This window comes from Narcine bancroftii, chromosome 1 (genome assembly GCF_036971445.1).
Source record: "Narcine bancroftii isolate sNarBan1 chromosome 1, sNarBan1.hap1, whole genome shotgun sequence".
Classification (NCBI taxonomy): domain Eukaryota; kingdom Metazoa; phylum Chordata; class Chondrichthyes; order Torpediniformes; family Narcinidae; genus Narcine; species Narcine bancroftii.
Window position 1 is genome coordinate 41,620,902 of NC_091469.1, and position 22,741 is coordinate 41,643,642.

Consider the following 22,741-nt stretch of genomic DNA (forward strand, 5'->3'; position numbering starts at 1 on the left):
TTTAATTAGAGATCAAGCTCACACACATACCTTGGTAAATATAACAGGACAATAGACATTAACAGTAAGGACAACCTCTCCAGCTGGGACAAAATTTTCTGGATTACTGGGCTTCCTTCCCACAGTTTGCATTTCCTGAATTACACAAAATAAAGACAAAGTCCACTGTAAAGAATGAAACAAGATTTTCAAATAAAATGGAAATGTGGAAAATTTTAAGTTGCATTTTATCTAATTTTTTTGGTTCATAAATGTAGCAACATTACCTTCAATATAATTTTCTTTCTTATTCCATTTAAAAGTGCATGTTTTAATTAATTTTCATGAATTAAATGTTAATAAGCCACTTTAGTGAATAAAAATAGGTTGTTTCCATCCATGTCCTCCAGTAACAAAGATGGAAGTCACAATAATGTAGTCTTGATAATTGAATATACAATATCACACTATCAAAATGAGGGTAAAGAATGCCTTCACCTGCTCGTGAGAATATTGATTTTGAAGGACTGAACACTGCACATTTGAATCGGCTAACAGCTACACAACAAAATGCCCCATCCAAGATGACCAATGACCTCATGGTTAACAGAATTTCTTCCAGAGAATAGTCCATTCCTGATCATCAGAGACATCCTCCTTCAAAAAAAACATGGCTTCCCCTCTGCTGCCATCAACTCAGCCCTTACCAACATCTCCTCTATTTTTCATGCATGTATCTTGTCCCCTTCCTCCCCGAGACAAAACAAGGATGGGAGTCCCCTTTATACTCACCTACCAACCCACTAGCCTCCACATTCAACACACTATCTTTGCAATTTTCACCACCTACAATGTGATGCCCCTTTCACATGGATCAGCCCTCCACAACTTCCTCATCCAAGCATCACTTTCCCTGTGTCCACAGGAAATGCTATGCTTGCACCCACACTTCATCTCTCACCACCATTAGGGGCCATAGACAATCCTTCCAAATGAAGCAACATTTCATGTGAATCTCCAGGGATTATCTATTGTATCTGGTGCCCCTGTCGTGGCCTCCTCCACATCACACTTCATTCAGCACCTTTGCTCTGTCCATTGCAATAGCGGGGACCTCCCAGTTGCTAACCATTTCAATTCCTTACCTCATATCCACACCAACATGTCTGCCCATGGCCTCAAGCACTGCCAGACAGAAGCCATCCAAAATTTGGAGAAACCCCACCTAATATTACATCTGGGCACTCTCCAACAAGATGGCATCAACATTGACTTCTGGTTTCTGTTATTTCACTGCCTGTCTCTCCCCTTCTTTCGCTCTTCCCGTCTCCCTTCCCCAGCTCCCCATCCCCTTCCCTTTCCGAGAGCTATCGCTCTTCCTCATCACTTCTCATCTTTTTTCTCTTTTGTCCACCCATCCATATCCACTTGTGACCTCTTACCTGTTAGTCTGTGCTCCTCCCCATGCCCCTTCTTCCCTCCACTGCCTATCTTTTCATTCAGGTACTTGAAGGGCTCAGGTTCAAAATATTGGTTATACATCCTTCCTTCCTAAGGACACTGCAAGTCATCCTGAGTTTCTTCACAACATTTGTGTATTAAACACTAAGAGAACAAGTGCCTCAGGGATAAACCATGTCATTTTAGTCTTATTGCTACATGGAATAGACTACAGCATAATTAGTTCAAAACACATGGGACTCTGATTACCCATTTAAAGCCTTTTGTTGGAGGGTGTACACAATGCAAGAAGAGGTTTTATTTTTAAATAAAAAAATACAGCCACCATGCTAGTGACGGTAGCATCCTCCACTGTGCCTTTATGCCCCCCAAATAACATTTAGTGCCCACCACTTTCATGAAATAGAATAATTCCCTTGTAGAACACTAAAATTAAAACAAAGTTAATCTCAAGCAAAAAAAATCAAGCGTTTTATTTCAAATTTCAAGCCACTATAATTTTCTTTTCAACATTTGGCTTTATAATCTTTATTTCATAATTTTTACTGCTTCCTAAACATATTGCAATATCAAGTCAAATACACTTACATGCTCAAGTGCAAATATTTCTTGCCGACATGTACGGTCACAAACCAATCGCTCCTCTCTCTTTTCAATTACTTTATTTCGGATTCTAGACAAAATAATTCCACAAGTTGAAACAGCAAGATAAGGAACGACAGAAAAGCCAACCTCTTTTGCAGCAACCCATTGTTTCCACATTTTATGTGGACACTCATTCCAAGTGCTAATTATTCTTCAGAGGATTTTATTTAAATGTTCTTTATTTAGCTGATACTTTTTCCAGCCTGAAAGTATTATTCAGAATAGTCTCAGTTCAAAATCCCCCATTCTATTTATTTTATATAGTTGGTTACTTTAAGCTAGTGATTCCCAAAGTGGCACTGCCACCAACCCCCCACCCCCCCTGGACTGTGGGTGGTGGAAAGACCCAAGGGGGCGGTAGGGGAAAAAGAGGGCATTCCGAACCTTCAGCCTTGTTATTATTCAATCTGCTGCAAAGTTTAGTGAAGAAGCCAGTCAGTAATTTTCTGCCCAGACTCAGGATGGCAGTAGTGAGCAAAATAAATTGCAACAAGGCATTCTCGTGAGATTGTCTTGGTGGTTGCCATGCTGTTCTGTTGTCACTACACCCTGTTCAGTGCCTCCACCCCCCTGCTCAGTGCTGCCATCAACCTCCCCCACCTTGCTCAGCACTGCCACAAACCCCTTCCCCACTCCGCTCAGCGCCACCACTAACACCCCCACAATCACGCTCAATCCGTTGTATGGGGGTGTTACGAACTAACCAACACCATTAGTACTAACACTGGAACAGTAATGGAAGATTCACCAGACAGTGGTAAATTCAAACTAAGTTTTCATTGAACATTATATAAACATTTTAATAATCACATAACAGTTCTCACTTAACGCTAAACTTAAACCCCACTATGCGCAAATATAATTGCATGTGTGCGTATGCATGTTAAAAGTCCAAACTATTTCAGTTTAATCTTGTGAGAGATGAGTAAAACTGATATTAAAATATGAAGATGAGGAAACTAATATAGATATATGGGTAAATTAATAAAGCCAGTATGAACAGGATAAGAAATGGATATTAGAATGTAGGAAGTAGAGTTAGTCTGAATAAGATAAGGGTCTTCTAGCCCTCAATAGAATTAGCAGGTTTTGCATATGTAATTAGTAAGCCCTAGACAGTATTAGCAAGTTCTACATATGAAGAGGTTATAGATTAGAACAAAGACAAGTTTGTGAATAAGGACAATAAGGATAATGACATGATGAGACACTGACAGGATACCCCCTTGTCCTCCAAGTTCACAGAAACAGCACATAGGCAGGCAGGATTGCCTAATGCCAAACCTATCAAGGAGGCAGAAGAATGTAAGGGGGGTGGGTATTCCTATACTGAAATAAACTGTATAAAAGTTGGGTGAGCCCCAGTGTATGTGTGTATTCCCAGGGTAAGGGGAAGCACCCAACTTTGCATTGTTGTATAATAAATGTTCTTTGTTCTCAATTTTTGTCTCGAGCAATTTCTGTGAAGGTACTTCTGTTTCTAACAAACTGGAGTCTAAAAAGTTATTTTTAGGGCCCAATATTTTAAAGTCGTATTGAACTTGAAGGTCTATTGAATTGTTTCTTCTTTGGCTTGGCTTTGCGGACGAAGATTTAAGGAAGGGGTAAATGTCCACGTCAGCTGCAGTCTCGTTTGTGGCTGACAAGTCCGATGCGGGACAGGCAGACACGGTTGCAGCGGTTGCAGGGGAAAATTGGTGGGTTGGGGTTGGGTGTTTGGTTTTTCCTCCTTTGCCTTTTGTCAGTGAGGTGGGCTCTGCGGTCTTCTTCAAAGGAGGTTGCTGCCCGCCAAATTGTGAGGCGCCAAGATGCACGGTTTGAGGCGATATCAGCCCACTGGCGGTGGTCAATGTGGCAAGCACCAAGAGATTTCTTTAGGCAGTCCTTGTACCTTTTCTTTGGTGCACCTCTGTCACGGTGGCCAGTGGAGAGTTCGCCATATAACATGATCTTGGGAAGGCGATGGTCCTCCATTCTAGAGACGTGACCCACCCAGCGCAGCTGGATCTTCAGCAGCGTGGACTCGATGCTGACGACCTCTGCCATCTCGAGTACTTTGACGTTAGGGATGAAAGCGCTCCAATGGATGTTGAGGATGGAGCAGAGACAACGTTGGTGGAAGCGTTCTAGGAGCCGTAGGTGATGCCGGTAGAGGACCCATGATTCGGAGCCGAACAGGAGTGTGGGTATGACAACGGCTCTGTATACGCTTATCTTTGTGAGGTTTTTCAGTTGGTTGTTTTTCCAGACTCTTTTGTGTAGTCTTCCAAAGGCGCTATTTGCCTTGGCGAGTCTGTTGTCTATCTTGTTATCGATCCTTGCATCTGATGAAATGGTGCAGCCGAGATAGGTAAACTGGTTGACCGTTTTGAGTTTTGTGTGCCCGATGGAGATGTGGGGGGGCTGGTAGTCATGGTGGGGAGCTGGCTGATGGAGGACCTCAGTTTTCTTCAGGCTGACTTCCAGGCCAAACATTTTGGCAGTTTCCGCAAAACAGGATGTCAAGCGCTGAAGAGCTGGCTCTGAATGGGCAACTAAAGCGGCATCGTCTGCAAAGAGTAGTTCACGGACAAGTTTCTCTTGTGTCTTGGTGTGAGCTTGCAGGCGCCTCAGATTGAAAAGACTGCCATCCGTGCGGTACCGGATGTAAACAGCGTCTTCATTGTTGAGGTCTTTCATGGCTTGTTTCAGCATCATGCTGAAGAAGATTGAAAAGAGGGTTGGTGCGAGAACACAGCCTTGCTTCACGCCATTGTTAATGGAGAAGGGTTCAGAGAGCTCATTGCTGTATCTGACCCGACCTTGTTGGTTTTCGTGCAGTTGGATAATCACGTTGAGGAACTTTGGGGGACATCCGATGCGCTCTAGTATTTGCCAAAGCCCTTTCCTGCTCACGGTGTCGAAGGCTTTGGTGAGGTCAACAAAGGTGATGTAGAGTCCTTTGTTTTGTTCTCTGCACTTTACTTGGAGCTGTCTGAGGCAAAGACCATTTCAGTAGTTCCTCTGTTTGCGCGAAAGCCGCACTGTGATTCTGGGAGAATATTCTCGGCGACACTAGGTATTATTCTATTTAGGAGAATCCTAGCGAAGATTTTGCCTGCAATGGAGAGCAGCGTGATTCCCCTGTAGTTTGAGCAGTCTGATTTCTCGCCTTTGTTTTTGTACAGGGTAATGATGGTGGCATCACGAAGGTCCTGAGGCAGTTTTTCTTGGTCCCAACAAAGCTTGAAAAACTCATGCAGTTTGGCATGCAGAGTTTTGCCGCCAGCCTTCCAGACCTCTGGGGGGATTCCATCCATACCTGCTGCTTTGCCACTTTTCAGTTGTTCGATTGCCTTATATGTCTCATCCTGGGTGAGGACCTCATCCAGCTCTAGCCTTAGGGGCTGTTGAGGGAGCTGGAGCAGGGCGGAATCTTGGACTGAGCGGTTGGCACTGAAAAGAGATTGGAAGTGTTCTGACCATCGATTGAGGATGGAGATCATGTCGCTGAAGAGGACTTTGCCGTCTGAGCTGCGCAGCGGGCTTTGGACTTGGGGTGAGGGGCCGTACACAGCCTTTAGAGTCTCGTAGAAACCCCTGAAGCCGCCAATGTGATTATGAAAAATCAACTTCTTTTAAATTATTGCTGAAAGCAGAAATGAAGTGTTTGTTAACACTAACTTAGCCCTTAACTGTTCAAACTCTCAAATTTTGTGGAGCTATTTTTCCAGGAAGAGATTTCTTTTTAAACTCTCATACTGGTTTTTATTTAACTCCCTCTTAGCTTAAGAGTTCTGGAGCTCTTGTCCAGCACTGTCCAAGGCTGCCTTCTAATAACAAAAAGAGACAGTCAGAAGTGGTCTGGCTTACTTTAAAGCCTCTAAGATCAAGCATTTCCTCCTTCTCCAGACAATACTGTCAATCTTCTTTTGGTTTCTTCTTCACTTTTAGATTTTTGGGCTCAAGATGCCTCTGCCTTCATACACACTCATATGAAATGACATCACCAATGAGGTCAGTCTTAATTCCTAGAAAATATGATCAGTTATTGGAATATTAAACAGCTGCCAACCCCATTTTCTTGTAAACCATGTGATCTTCATACCTGTAGATGACATGACTCCGAAAGATTACCTCACTTGTTTCAAAGGCTTATGTATATCACTCACGTGGCTCAGTTTCATTTCTCTTGTTAAAGAAGCCTTAAGTAGTTTAGTTTAAAAACAGATGGCTTCCTTCAGCAGTTCTCATTGAGTACTTAGATACTTCAGTTTTTAATAAAGCAAACACTCCATTGTTCTTAAATAATTAAAACCCACTTCAAATCCATTAGCTGTCTTTCCAAGACACTTCGACTCTGAAAATGGACACTCTGAGTTTATTGGTGTATATGTAAATGTGCTGACCTCTGAGTGACCTTGTACCAGCCCACAACCAACTTACTAAGAATACATATACAATATTTTAACTCTATATAACTATTAACACAGATCCATTACAGTGGTTGGTGTTGGGGGGGGTGTCATGATAATGAATATGTATGAGATATACCGGAAGTCACGTGGTATGAGAGAGAGATAAGAGCACAAGCAGGAGAACAAAGGAAACTGAAAAATAAAGCCACTGAGAAGTTTACCTGATAAAACTTGTGTTCGATGTTTTATTAACTTCACATTTCGGCCACAAATGTGACATTGGCGACGAGGATGAAAGAAGCTTAAAGAAAATTAAAGACTAAACAAGATTACAGAGGATTACACAGAACTTCAAGGTGATAAGAATTTTCTCTTTGTCTCAGTACTTTTGGGACTAGAATATTTCCTCATGGCTGGGGCAGACGGTGACTTTCTTACACATAGTGGAATTGCTCATTTTGACCCAACGGGTGATGCAAGCGCTGTAAGTGTGAAGTGGAAGGCATGGTTGGAAGAATTTGAATCCTACGCTGACAGTCGTGGCCTATTTCTAGATACCGGTACAGTTGAACAAAAAGCGCAGAGAAGGGCGTTACTTCTTTTCACTGCTGGTCCCGCAGTTCGGGAAACATTTAAGACACTTTTGAATACTGGAAGAAAGGATGAGTACCGGAAAGCGGTAGATGCATTAAATGCACACTATGTAGTGACACCGAATGCTACATTTCAACGCCATTTGTTTCGGAGAACGAGACAAGAAGATGGCCAGACAATTGCTCAGTACGTGACGAGACTACGCCAGCTAGCTGTTGGATGCAATTACATGCCAACTGATTTGGACAACCAATTACTGGATCAAGTTGTACAGCACTGCAGATCAGATAAACTCAGAAGACCTCTACTGGAAAGAGGGAGTGAGTTGGAACTCACGGATGCTTTAGCCATTGCTGCTGCATTAGAGGCTGTTGAAGGGCAATTTCATACCATGACCCTGAAAGACAACTCAAGCCAGCAAATTAAGAGGCTCTCACATCGCCATAACCAGCCAAGATATACGTTGACACAGGACGTGGAGTGTTATAGATGTGGAAACCGAGGTCACTTTGGAAAAGACCCATATTGCCCGGCCAAAGGCAAAGTTTGCAGAAAGTGTGGAGGTAAGGACCACTTTGCAAAGAAGTGCAAAAGCAAGTCCAATGCAGACCAGAAGAGGAAGAGTACAACTTCCAAAGGCAAAGCCTGGGGGAAAGTATCCTGGAAAGAAAGATACCATTCGCCAGATAGATGGTGACGATGATGATACCTAGGAGGAACAGAGTTGTTACCAATTTACGTTGAATGATGTACGTCATGAGAAGGTCCCAGTGATCATTGGTGGAGTGACAGTGCAGGTCATTGTAGACTCAGGCAGTGACAGTAATGTGATTGATCGACATTTATGGGAGAAGTTGAAAAGGAAAAAGATCATCTGTACCTCAAAGAAGTGTTCCAAGAAACTATCCATACACAGCAACCAAGCCATTGCAGACCATTGGATGTTTTACTGCAACTGTTGAAGCTGGAGATAAGTACACCAAAGCAGAGTTTATGGTCATAGAAGAGAGGGGAGAACTATTGCTGAGTAGAAGCACAGCGCAAGACCTGGCAATACTTCATATTGGAGCTTGTGTCAATTCAATTCAGTCATACGAGGATATGAAGCAAGAATTCCCCGCAGTCTTCCAAGGAGTAGGAAAGCTGAAAGGTCGACAATTGAAGCTAGCGGTAGATGAAACGGTCAAACCCAAGGCACAACCAATGCGCCGAACTCCGTTTGGACTTCGTGGGAAAGTCGAAGCCAAAATTAAAGAATTGATCGAACAAGACATTATTGAACCGGTGGAACATTCGACACAATGGGTCAGTCCCGTAGTGACTATGTGTTGACATGAGAATGGCCAATGAAGCTATAATTAGAGAACGACACCCTATACCAACAGTGGAGGAAATACTTCAAGAACTAACTACCAGCAAGGTATTCTCAAAAATTGATCTGAAATGGGGCTATCATCAATTAGAGCTGGATCCAGGTTCCCGAGATGTAACAACATTTGTGACTCACTGTGGATTGTATCGTTACAAGAGACTATCATTTGGAATTAATGCAGCTCCGGAGATCTACCAGTATGAAATTCATCGAGTGATTCAAGGCATTCCTGGAGTTGCCAACATTTCTGACGACATCATAGTCTATGCACCAACGAAGGAAGAGCATGACAAACGGTTGAGGCGTGTACTATCTAGACTACAGGAGGGAGGCCTTACCGTGAATGGAAACAAGTGCCAGTTCGGTGTGTCAGAAATGGACTTCCTGGGACACAGACTTACATGGGAAAGACTAAACCCTGCAAAGGCCAAGGTGAAAGCTATTGCAGAGGCACGTGCACCTCAGAACGCAACAGAGGTGAGGAGTTTCCTGGGATTGGTCAATTTTTGTGCAAAGTTCATTCCTAATTTCGCTACAGTGGCAGAACCACTAAGGAAACTAACCAGGAAAGGTGTACCTTTTCATTTTGGATCTGAGCAGAAGAAAGCGTTCACAGCGCTGAAGCAAAGCCTGACAGATGCAAAAACTCTTGGATATTACGATCCGGCGGCATCAACCAAAGTCATAGCGGATGCCAGCCCGGTTGGTTTAGGAGCTGAATTGGTCCAGACGCATGATGGAGGACCAAGAATCATTGCCTATGCCAGCAGATCGTTATCAGATGTGGAGAGAGGATACTCTCAGACAGAGAAAGAAGCACTCGGACTTGTATGGGCCTGTGAGAGGTTCCATGCATATTTATACGACATTGAATTTGAACTCATCACAGATAATAAGCCATTAGAGGTGATCTATGCACCTAGATCCAAACCATGTGCCAGAATAGAGAGATGGGTACTCAGACTACAACCCTACAAATATAAAGTAATCCACATTGCAGGGAAAGCAAACATTGCAGATCCGCTGTCCAGATTGGTGAAGGATGGTGAAGGATGGTGGTCCACAATCCAAGTCAGAATTGGGAACAGAAACAGTCGACACCGAAAGCTGTGACTACGAAGGAAGTCGAGAGAGAATCCGAACGTGATCCAGAACTCAAGGAAGTAAGAGGATGCATACAGATTGGACAATGGGACAAGTGTACTCACAAGGCTTACATTCACATTAGAGACGAACTTTGTTGCATCGGACAGTGTGTATTGAGAGGTTGCAGATTGGTGATACCGCAAAGATTGAGACCGAAGATCGTATCCTTAGCGCATGAAGGACACCTAGGCATTGTTGGTACCAAGCAAAACCTCAGGACCAAGGTATGGTGGCCAGGTTGTGATAAAGACGCAGAGAAATTTGTTAAAACTTGTCACGGATGTCAAATCACAAGTAGGAGTAATCCGCCAGAACTGATCCGGAGTACGCTACTCCCGACAGGCCCATGGATCGACGTAGCTGTTGATTTTCTTGGACCTTTACCGACGGGTGAATCAATTATGGTAGTGATAGATTACTACAGCAGATACTATGAGTACGTGGTGTTGAAGTCCACAACCAATGAAAAAACAATACAAGCGTTAGCAGAGATATTCGCAAGATATGGATTACCTGTTACATTATACTCTGACAATGGTCCACAATTCATTTCAGAGACATTTGCGGAATACTTGAGGACCACAGGTATCCACCATCATAAAGTAACTCCGAAATGGCCGCAAGCCAATGGAGAAGTAGAGAGACAAAATCAATCCATTGAAAAACGATTGAGGATTGCACACGCAGAAGGACAAAATTGGCGAGAAGCATTGCTATCTTATGTGGCTGTCTATCGAGCAACGCCTCATGCAACCACTGGAAAAAGTCCTGCAGAAGCATTTTTTGGTAGAAAAATCCGCACAAAAATGCCAGAAATAAAGGAAATCCGAGATGACCAGGAGATGAGGGACCACGATGCTGAAAAGAAAGGAGCAGCAAAGCTATACACAGATTCGAAACGTGGAGCCAAGTACTCAGACATCATGCCAAGAGATAATGTTCTACTGAGGCATGAAACTGGTGGTAAGCTAGACACACCTTATTACCATCAACCCTATACTGTCGTATCCAGAAGTGGCAGTATGGTGACAGTCAAATCTCCGACTGGAGTCCTGTATAAGAGAAATGTATCAGGTGTAAAAAGGTACCAGTCCAGAGATACATCGAGCGAAGAGGTTGAAAGGCCAATACGAGATGCTGAAACTGAGAGACCTGATGATGTTCCAGAGGCAGTTACCAGCACTCCTGACGAAGTGACTAGAGCGCCAGAAACACCCGAAGCCGTGGCGAGCAGTATGTCCGACGCTGAGAGTGAACAACCGAGAAGCGACGACAATATCACAGGCAGGCCGAAACGAAACCGGAAAGTGCCCAAACCATACGAAGACTTTGTGCCACAGTTTTAATAAGAACTTTGGGACAGTATTTAATCTTATATCATAAAGTGCATGTATGAGTGCTGTAGGAAGTAAATTTTATGTAGATGAGTTATAGTATTACTATTAGTTACGATGTTTGTAGGTTTCCGAGGGATATTGGTAAGTGAAGGTAAAGTTTATTTCTGATTAAAGGAGGGATGTCATGATAATGAATATGTATGAGATATACCGGAAGTCACGTGGTATGAGAGAGAGATAAGAGCACAAGCAGGAGAACAAAGGAAACTGGAAAATAAAGCCACTGAGAAGTTTACCTGATAAAACTTGTGTTCGATGTTTTATTAACTTCACATTTCGGGCCACAAATGTGACAGGGGGGTGGGGGGAGAAAGTGCTCGGGATGTAGCCTGGAGGAAAAGGGGGCAGAAGCCAAATAAAGTTTGGGGACCACTGCTTTATGCAGAAAGATCTCAATATGTCATTTAACAAAATTATGATGCAAGAAAAATAATTTTCCAAAGTTAAAGGGAATTACAGTACAACTCCAATTATCTAAAAAGGTCAGGACTGAGCCTATTTAAAATAAACAATATTTTCAGATAACTGGTCATTTTTTTTAAAAAGCAGCCCAGTAGCAACAGCAAATCACTTGTAACAATGCTTAAACAACAACAAAAAACAAGGGAAGGTTTTTTTAGGCATGAAATAATGCTTAATTCAAATCAAAAACCAACCTGAACAAAATAAGATAAATTTAACACCAAAAACTCAAAATTCTACTTCGAGGTTTTTCCAAAATTCCAGAATTTTTTCAACCTGTGATGTCAGTTCGGCTCCGAAAAATTTTTCGGATAATTGGGGATTTCTGATTATTTCAGATATCCTCATTTATCCAAATTTTTTCCAGAGATTGTCACTTCGGCTTTGAAATTTTTCAGATAAATGAGGATTTCTGAAATCCTCAATTATCTGAAAAAAATTTCAGAGCCAAACAGACATCATTTCGAGGTCCAAAATATTCTAGATAACGGAGGCTTTCAGATAATCGGAGTTCTGCTGTATAATTGTACATTATTTTCATTTACTTTTTTCATAAGTATGTCATACTATATATAAAAATATATGTCAGCATATCATACAAGTTATTTTTGTTCACTTTTTTCAATATTCAAATTCTGCATCATTAGAAAGGCAATTCATAAGTAACTTGGTTAATAATTCAGTGGACTGGATAAGAATCCAGAAAAATATAAATTCAAGTTTAAGAAAATTAAACTTGTGTGTGATGACATTATTTAATGGTTTTATTGTATTGTATATGTTGAACGTTTAATGGGTCTGGAGGGGGGTGGGAAGGAGGGAGGGAAGGTAGGGGGGGGAAGGGGAGAAAATTCCACTGTGTATATTCAAGAGGGAAATGTTTGTGTGTATTTTGATTGATGTGGTTCATAGTATGAAAACTTAAAAAAAAAAGAAAATTCAACTTGGAAAGAAAAGGAATGAAGCAATTCTTAAGTAAAACACAAATGTCTGCAGACACCATGGATGAAGTAAAAACAATGCTAGAGAAACTCAGCAGATCGATCACACCAGGGCTGTCTCAGACTTTATTATCATAACAGCTGTGGATGAGTATGTCCCCAACAAATCGTTCAAGTTTATCCCAAACCAGAAGCCCTGGATGAACAATGAAATCCATAATCTGCTGAGAGACAGATCACAGGCATTTAAGTCCCGAGATCCAGATTGATACAGAAGGAGCAGGTATGACCTCGGAAAGGCATCTCCTGGGCGAAGTGGAGATTGTGGATGAAAATGGAAATAACGAAGGGCATTCAACTGCTGTGGCAGGAACCAAATCCCATAAACTGCTAGAAAATCAAATCCGATGCAGTAACAGACCACAAAACTTCACTCCCAGAGAAACTCAATGCCTTCTATGCCCGATTTGAGCATAGAAAAAGCGAACCACCCTTCCACACCCCCACTTCCCTGATGATCCTACCCTGCCTGTATCAGAGGATGACGTGCAGCTGTCTTCAGTCCAAGAAAAGTATGCGGGCTGGATGGAATACCTGGCTGAGTATTAAAAGTATGTGTTGCCCAACTTACCAATGTATTCATGGATATCTTCAACATCTCACTCCGCCAGGGCACGGTATCCACTTGTTTCAATCATACCAGTGCCCAAGAAGAGTGCAGCAACCTGCCTAAATGACTATTGACCACTAGCACTTACATCAACAGTGATGAAGTGGTTTGAAATACTGGTATTGAGGAATATGAGCTCCTAAGCGGCAACATGGATCCATTCTAATTCGCCTATCATCACAAGAGGTCTATGGCAGATGCCAAATTACAGGCTCTACACAAAGCCCTGGAATACGTGGACCATAAAGATGCATTCATCAGGAGGCTCTTATCAACTACAGTTCAGCATTTAACACCATCAAAACTGATTAGCAAACTCCAAGAACTGGGACTCAACACCCTACTGTCTAATTAGATCATGGATTCCCTAATCTCCAGACCACAATCTGTAAGGATTGCTCAGAACATCTCCTCCACAATCCCATTCAGCACTGGAGTACTGCAGGGCTGCGTTCTTAGCCTCTGGATCTACTCATCTTACGGCTAAGACTGTGGGGTTCAGTACGACAACACCATCTACAAATTCACTGACGATACCACAGTAATGGCTTGTATCAAAAAGTCAGCGTACATGAGGGTGATTGAAAACTTGGCTGAATGGTGCACTCAATGTCACCAAAACCAAGGATCTGATTGTTGACTTCAGAAAGGGAAAACCAGAGGTATCAATGCAGTAGGAGATCAGAGGTGGAGAGGGGGAGCAAATTTAGATTCTTGGTAGTCAATATCTCGGAGGATTTTTCCTAGACCCAAGACAGTAATGGCATCATGAAGAAAGCACATCAGGACTTAGCATGGGGTTGGTATGACATTGAAACCCTGGCAAATTTCTATAGATGTTGGGTAGAAAGTTTGCTGACCGGCTGCATCACGGTCTGGTATGGGGACACCAATACCCCGAAGCATAAAGCCCTGCAAAAGGTACTGGACACATCCCAGGACATCACAGGCAAAACCCTCCCCACCATCAAAAACATTTACGGGGAATGCTGCCGTCGGACTTCAGCAGCAATCATCAAGGATCCACACCACCCAGCACATTGCTCTGTTCTCGCTACTGCCATCAGGAAAGAAGTATAGGTGCCATCAGGTTCAGGAACAGCCGCTACCCTTCCACCATCAGACTCCTCAATGACAAATTCAATCAGGGACTCATTGAAGGACTCTTACTTTTGCACTTTATTGATTTTTTTTCCTAATTCTCTCTGTATTGCACAGTTTGTTCACATTTCTTTATTTGTTTACACGTGTACATTGTGTGCTGTTTTCTTTGCAATACCAATAAATGGTCATTCTGCCTCTCCTGCAAGAAAAAAAATTCAATATTGTATGTGATGTCATGTTCTCTGACAATAAATTTGAAATCAAAATAGTTCTTCAAGACTTTTTGGACTTTAGAAGAAGTGCGTACATTTCAACCAAAAGGAAGTACTTCACTGCTGCAAGTGTGGTGGGGCAAACTGGTAACAGATAAGTCTGCCAGCCCTCCTCCTCAGAGTCCTACTGTCTGGTCATTTTCCCTACAGCCCAATACAGGTTCAACCATCTATAGAATATGGCTGCCATTATTTTTTTTTTAAAAAACAAAGTGTCCACAGAGGTCCATGCCCAAGATGGCAGAGCAATGCTTGGAAGTCCAGATGGAAGGGTTATGGATGCCAGGAAGCAACTGAAAGCACAAGGCACCAGAGTGGGAGACACAACCTCTCTGAGAAGGAGAAGCCTGGAAGAAGATATCATAGGGCAGGAGATCACAACAGCAGACCAGCAAGGGGTTCAGTAACAGAAGGACATGCACCATGTTTAACGAGACTGGCTTATGGGAACCAGGAATCAGGACCTGGATTTATGAGGATGCTGATGGCAATCAAGGCTCCTGAAGGGCCTTAGGCATTGACAGGTTCCTCATCACATTGGGAGTTTGGAACAAGAGGGTGATTCCTGGAGCTCAGGTTTGGGAAAGAACAGACAAAATGCCTGGAGGTTACGGGAGCTTAGGAGGGATCCATGGACACTCAACATCACTGAAGGAGCTCTTTTGCTCCCCTTTCTCCTCTTGAGGGAGACACTGAACTAGTGGTGCCTCTTTGCGTGCTTTTATGAGCAAAGTAAACATTTTGTGCATTATATACATGACAATAAAAGCCTTGGAAGACATTTAAAATTCCATGCTGAAAAGCAAACACAAAATTTACATTTTCCTTTAGTTTCTATGTTTTGAAAACTACAGAAATCTAATGACCAACTCATTTTGTTTGTATGATGTATTGGTCAATGATTTAACTTTTTAAATTTAAATTCAAACATATAGCACAGTATCACGCTATTTCATCCCACGAGGCCAGTAAGCCAATTATATCCCATTAATCTACAACCTCCGTATGTTTTGAAGGTTGGGAGGAAACTGGAGCACCCTGAGGAAACTCATGCAGACACAGACAGACAGCGCCGGATTCTAACCTGGGTCATTGGTGCTATAACTGTATTGTGCTAACTGTTCAGCCTCGTAAGACTGAGTGAAAATAACTGAAAGAATAAAAGAGGTGCAATGGTGGAAAAAAAAGCTGTATGCAATTGCGTGAGATAATTTTTTTTTAAAGAACATAAGAAATTATGGAAAAGCCTGAACCTCTCCATAATTACTGTAGAACAGTTATTTTAGTGAAACGATGAATTTATCCATACAATGGACAGTTGGAGGATGATGTTGAATCACATGGATAAAAACCTTGAGTGATTCACAAAAGAGCCTTTACTTCAAGATCTCTACCACATACTGATAAAATCAGTGGAAAAGGGACAGCAGAAAGTCACGCATTTCCAGATTTATAGAAAGTATTTGCATGAACTACATTTTCTTTTAAAAAAAAAGGGTTATTTGTATTATATTTTAAGCATGGCATGTAAAAAAAAAGGCAACTACTCTGTACGAAAGCTCTGAAGTAAATGGGGGGTGACAATGGCAAAAATGAAAATGGATAGTTTTGTAAAAATACATATTAAAAACAAAATCTATAACCAAATAAAAAATAAAAATAACTTCTAGAACAGTCGCTATGACCACAATTAAAAGGAGTGATATAATAGACAGCTTTAATTACTCCTTTTCCTGTGCCAAATAAATGGTAACATGTTTCCCAGAATCTATTGCTTTATTAACTGAAGGAATCTCAAAAACATTCCAATCAAAAACTCAAATATTTTAGTTTGGATCAGTAAGTGTTACTGTACGTTATGTATTTCTCATTCAACTTTAAACTAATCAGGCTGACATCTTCAGTTCAGGGCCAATATGATGTTCATAAGCAAAGAGCCCTGAGTGGTGTCAAAATATATCCACCTCATTTTGGTGTTCCATCTGTCAATTTTTTTGTTCAAGCACAATCAGTTGAATGGCACAGGCTGCTCATGGATTCAGAACTTTATAATACATGCACGGCCTGCAGTAGACAATTTAGAGGAGAACTGGCTTACTTACTTTCACATCTATGGATAGAGAAGTCATATTAATGATATCAACAAGTCACAAGAAAATTTGAGGAGCTCAGGGCAGAATAGAGGTAGTGGCAGTAATGAAACTGCTTCACAGCACCAGAGTACCTGGTTTCCACATTCTCTGGGTTTACAATTCTTTATTTGTTTATATGTATAGGCGGTGTGTTTTTTTTTTGCACTAGCAATAAGTGGTAATTCTGCCTCGCCCATAGGAAAAAAAATCTGAGTGGGATGTGATGTCATGCATGTACTCTGACAATAAATCTGAAATCTTCTTTTGAAGTCACAAAGATGTGTTAGAATGTTAATTAGCCACTGTAAATTGCCTTCGTGGATATGTGAGTGGCAGATTCTGAGAAGGGTGGGTGAGAAAGAAAGTGCAGAGAATACGGGAAGAATAAAAAAAGTGGGATTAATGTAGGATTACCAGAAATGATTGATGTTCAATGCAGACCCTTTGGGTCAAAGGACTGGTTTTTGTGTTTGACCTCTCTATAGCCCCTTTTCCACTGACACCCTGTCCCAGGAATTAACTGGGGCAGGGTACAGTAGAAAAGTAACAATCTCCGAATGTTGGCGTCAAATGACGTCATTTCACACCAGGGATCAACCACCTCTACCCCTACTCATATCCTCGGCGTTTGTGAATGCCGGCATACTGATAAAATCAGTGGAAAAGGGACAGCAGAAAGTCACGCATTTCCATTTGAAGGTAGAACACTCCAATTCCCGGGGATGAGTGTGTTCAGTGGAAAAACAATTAGTGTCCCAGTTAAGGGTGGCCCATTAGAAACGGCACAAAGGGTTTCCTATCTCAGGACACTGCAGAGTGGGATGCCAATGGAAAAGGGGCTTCTGACTATATTTGGAAAAGGATGACACCACAGTATAGTAATATTTTTCAAGCTGCTCCCATCAGATCTTCTACTAAAGTGCATTAAATTTGTTCTGCCCTTACATTTCTACTCTGATACCACCAAAGTAACTGACATGGTTTTACTACGGATATTCATTCACAGCTTTGGCAGTTCAGCACTGTAGGTCCAGCCAACCAGAGAATCTGACTGCCTATAGGCCCAGCTGTTCAGACTGACCACAATTTGCTCTGAAGGGCTACCCTGTAGTAGAAGAAAGGTGCCCGACATTGTCACCTGACACCAAGGCCTGACGGCAAAGAGAGCCTGGAATGCCAGATCACCATGGCTCAACACCCCAATCCAGTGGTGCACAGCACAAGGACTTGCTTATTGCTTATAATGGTGATTCGACCAGATCCTCATGCTTGTTTATTCAATGATAAATGGTCAGGATATGAACTTGCATTTTAATTATGCATTCAATAATCAAAGACCCCTCACAAAGTCTATCAAGCACTTGAACTGTTTCTTGATTGGTCAGGAAAATGGTTTTAATTGGTCAAGAGAATGGTTTTAATTGGATGCACTAATGAAACATGGAACACCCTAAGAAGTTAAGAGACACAGAACAAATAATCATAATGGGGATAAAGATGTTTTTTTTAAAATCATAAAGAACATTGAAAGTTTTCTCAAGAAGTTACATTTAAAATTGAAACATTTTAACTAATACACTAAGTGTCCTTCAAAAATGTTTTGATAATCACTCTGCTTCCCTTCCCCACACGCCTCAAAGAAAAGCTGCACATCATTTTCAAAGACGCATTGTTAGCAGCTTAAGAATTGAGCTGGAGCAAGTCTGAGGAATGGAGATTCAGTGAGATGAATTAGGGACCAGAAGTTACATGAGACCAAAAGGCAACTGAATAGAAAGGGTAAGAGAAGAGATCTTTTAAATTCATCACCTATCCTTGGGTAACCACTTCATTCTTGAAATAGCTCACACAATAGCACGACTAATTAAAAAAAAAATTTTGGATCCAGTGACTATAATACCATTAGTTTCAAGTTAATTATGGAGAAGGATAGGATAGGTCTGTTTGAGATTCCCAATTGGCGAAAGGTCAATTTTAAGGAAATGAGAAAGGATCTGAAATGCGTAGATTGGGAGAAGTTTTCTAACAAGGATGTAAGAGGTAAGTGAAGACCTTTAAAGGTGAAATTTTGAGAGTACAGAATCTGCATGCTCCAGTCAGGTTAAAAGGCAAAGTTAACAGGTTTTCGAAGGACATGGGGGGTGGGGGGACTGGATCGTTAGAAGAAAGGTATAGGCAACATGGAGCAAATGAGGTACTTAAAGAGTATAAAAAAATGCAAGAAAAACCTCAATAAAAAAAATCAGGAAGGCTAAAAGAAGGTATGAGGTTGCTTTGGCAGACAATGTAAAGGAAAATCCTAAATGTTTCTACAGATATAAAAGATCAAAAAGATAGCAAGGAGAAAAATTGGTCCCCTTGAATATCAGAGAGGTCGGCTATGTATCTTGAATGGGTTTTTTGCATCAGTATTTACTCAGGAAACTGGCAGAGTCAAGGGAAATTAGGAAAACAAGCAGCGAGGTCAAGGAACCAATACAGATTAAAGGAGATTGAGCTTGCTGTCTTAAAGCAAATAAAGGTGGATAAATTCCCAATGCCTGACATAATATTCCCTCTGATCTTGAGGGAGGCTATTGTTGACATTCCAGGGGCTCTGGCGGAAATATTAAAAATGTACTTGGCAATGGGTATGGTGCCAGAAAATTGGCAAATACCACATTAATCCATTGTTTAAAAACGGCTCCATTAGTAACCCTGGTAATTAGATTGCCGTTGAGCCTGACGTCAATAGTGGGTAAATTAATGGAAGGTGATCTGAGAGATCAGATATACAAACATTTGAATAGTCAAGGACTAATTAGAAATAGTCAACAAGGCTTTGTGTGAGGTGCATCTTATAGTTTTTCAAGGAGGTTACCAGGAAAGTTGATGAAGGAAAGGCTGTAAATGTTGCCTACATGGACTTTAGTAAAGCCTTTGACAAGGTCCTACATGGGAGGTTTGTCAGAAAGGTTCAGACGCTCAGTATTCAAGGTGAAGTAGTAATCTGGATTTGATATTGGCTCTGTGAAAGAAGCCAGAAAGTGGTGGTGGATTACATTTGGATTACAGACTTGAGGCCTATGACTAGTGGTGTGCCTCAGGAATCCGTGCTGGGACCATTGTGTTTGTCATCAATATCAATAATCTGAATGATAATGTGATAAATTGGATCAGCATGTTTGCAGATGACACAAAGATAGGTATTGTGGACAGCGAGGGAGGTTTTCAAAGTTTTAAATCTGGACCTGCTAGAAAAATGGGCTTAAAAACGGCAGATGGAACTTAATACAGACAAGGGTGAGATGTTGCATTTTGGAAGGACAAACAACATAGAATATGCACGGTAAATATTAGGGCACTGAAGAGTGCAATAGAATGAGGGATCTGGGAATAGAGATATATAGTTCCCTTAAAGTGGTGTCACAGGTATATAGGGTTGCAAAGAGACCCTATGGCATATTGGCCTTCATAAATCAAAATATTGAGTATAGGAGTTAGGATGTTATATAAAGCTGTACAAGACATTGGTGAGGCCAAATATGGAGTATAGTGTGCAGTTTTGGTCATCTAACTACAGGAAATATACCAATAAGATTGAAAGAGTGCAGAGAAGATTTACTGGCATGTTGCTTGGTCTTCAGAAACTGAGTACAAAGAAAGGTTAAACAGGTTAGGTCTTATTTCTCTGGATCACAGAATAAGGGGAGATTTGATAGATATATTTAAAATCATGAAGGGAATAGACAGAGTAAATGTAGATAGGCTTCCCCCCCCCCCCCCCCCCCCCCGCACTGAGGGCAGGTGAGATACTAACCAGAGGACGTGAGTTAAGGGTAAAAGTTAAGAGGGACTTCTTCACAGAATGGTGGGAGAATGGAACAAGCTGCCAACCTAATTTTTAACATTAAAGAATAATTTGGATAGGTTCATGGATGGGATGGGTATGGAGGGCTATGGATTGAGTGCAGGTCAGTGGGACTCAACAGAAAAATAGTTCAGCATAGACTAGAAGGGCTGAAAGGCCTGTTTCTGTGCTGTAATCTCCTGTAGTTCTAAGTTTGCAGTAGGCACCACTTCCATAGGCCAGAATTTAAACAATGACAAGCTAGAGTATAGGAAAGAGTCTAGTAGCATGGTATCAGGATTATGGCTCACATTTGTTCCATGATAGCACTTCCTGCTGTTCTGAAGTACCAGTTGCTTGAAATGAATAGCATGCCAATAGAGGTTTTCACTGTATATTGTTACATGCAAATTATTAACATGACATTAAAATGCTTTTTTATAAAAAGTAAAGTGACATACTGCAAAGTAACCAGATCTGTATCTTGTGGAATGACATCTGTATTGGGGGTCTCTTCTGAGCAGTCCAATGTACTTACACTGTTTAAAAAAAAAAGAATTAATTATTTGTGAAACTGACTCCAATTCTCACAACAAAACCAATCCAAACTGTGTTAAGCACATTTCTTGATCTAGCAAGCTAGTATGATTTTTCTCCTGATAGAGTAGGGGTCTCCAAAGTGGTCAATATCAACCCCCAGAAGTCAATGGGACCATCCAGACATGGGGGGGGGGGGGGGGGTGGTGAGGAGGGTTGAAAAATACCAGGAGGTCTTACAAAGATGGTGGGATGGGGGGGTTGATAACACCCGGAGAAGGTAGTGGGGGGAGGGGGAGGGGTCGATTTAAAATAGCACCACCCCCCCCCCCCAACATCTCCACCCAGCATAAGCAGGGGGAGGCTTACCTACCTTGAACATTCGTACACTGCCGTCACGCTTCCCCATCATCCTGCATGCACCAGCTGGCCACCGTACCCCAGGACAATGCATTTAACAGGTAAGTGTCCTTTGGGGGTGTACGGCATACATCCCCATATGGAGGACAAATTAATGTCCAGCTTGAGGTGGTGCCAGATGGAGAGCAGAGGGTTCAAAAGCCTGACTGTCTGGCCTAAAACCACATGTCTGGCCACCCTATCCAGCCCCCCACCGCAGAGCCAGGATTCCATACCTAGGGGTCGATGAGGGACCATGTAGTCCCTGAAGAGGTCGAAGGTCTAAAAAGTTTGGGGACCCCTGTGATAGAGGGAACTGCAAGAGAGAGAGGGGTCTCACATAAATTTGCAACTCAGGATAAACAGAATTTCACATCTCTACACATGGCTTAAAGCCTTTTTATAAATTTACTAATAGTACTAAATGAGATAAATGGAACCTTAAATTTGCTTCCCATGCTCATAAATTTCTTCAATGAAGGTGTTGTTGCCAGAGTTAAGAATGGCAAACCTTCATTCTAGGAGCTAGAGTGCAATAAAAAAAATGAAAATCCACTATTTGACCATAAGGAAATCCAGATACTAAATAATTTCAACAGGCCACCCCCCTCCCTCGCTTGCTGCCGCGCTCCCCCCAACTCTCGCTTGCTGCCGCGCTCCCCCCAACTCTCGCTTGCTGCCGCGCTCCCCCCAACTCTCGCTTGCTGCCGCGCTCCCCCCAACTCTCGCTTGCTGCCGCGCTCCCCCCAACTCTCGCTTGCTGCCGCGCTCCCCCCAACTCTCGCTTGCTGCCGCGCTCCCCCCAACTCTCGCTTGCTGCCGCGCTCCCCAACTCTCGCTTGCTGCCGCGCTCCCCCAACTCTCGCTTGCTGCCGCGCTCCCCTCAACTCTCGCTTGCTGCCGCGCTCCCCCCAACTCTTTCTTGCTGCCGCGCTCCCCCCAACTCTCGCTTGCTGCCGCGCTCCCCCCAACTCTCGCTTGCTGCCGCGCTCCCCCAACTCTCGCTTGCTGCCGCGCTCCCCCAACTCTCGCTTGCTGCCGCGCTCCCCCAACTCTCGCTTGCTGCCGCGCTCCCCCCAACTCTCGCTTGCTGCCGCGCTCCCCCCAACTCTCTCTTGCTGCCGCGCTCCCCCCAACTCTCTCTTGCTGCCGCGCTCCCCCAACTCTCGCTTGCTGCCGCGCTCCCCTCCAACTCTCGCTTGCTGCCGCGCTCCCCTCCAACTCTCGCTTGCTGCCGCGCTCCCCTCCAACTCTTGCTTAGATCCCAATTCCTCCGAGACAGATTGAGGCCCCAGTTCTCCCAAAAATGAATAAGGCCAGGCCAGTTCCTCCCCTTTCCCGAGATTGACTAAGTTCAATGGACAATTTTTAATAAATTTATTCCACTCTTGTAATTAATTAAAC

General features: G+C 42.5%; 1 protein-coding gene across 6 annotated transcripts in view; it reads right to left on the minus strand.

Moving 5' to 3' along the window:
- snapc3 (small nuclear RNA activating complex, polypeptide 3) overlaps positions 1-22,741 on the minus strand; it is a 77,325-nt gene that overhangs the window by 32,329 nt on the left and 22,255 nt on the right. For 5 of the 6 annotated variants that reach the window (XM_069924822.1, XM_069924811.1, XM_069924791.1 and 2 more), the window contains exons 2-4: positions 20,863-20,940; positions 2,029-2,113; positions 31-135 (exon numbers count right to left, since the gene is read on the minus strand). In XM_069924822.1, coding sequence (XP_069780923.1) covers positions 31-135; positions 2,029-2,113; positions 20,863-20,940 — 268 coding nt within the window. The remainder of the gene's footprint in view (positions 1-30; positions 136-2,028; positions 2,114-20,862; positions 20,941-22,741) is intronic. The other variant, XM_069924801.1, reaches the window with a different exon arrangement.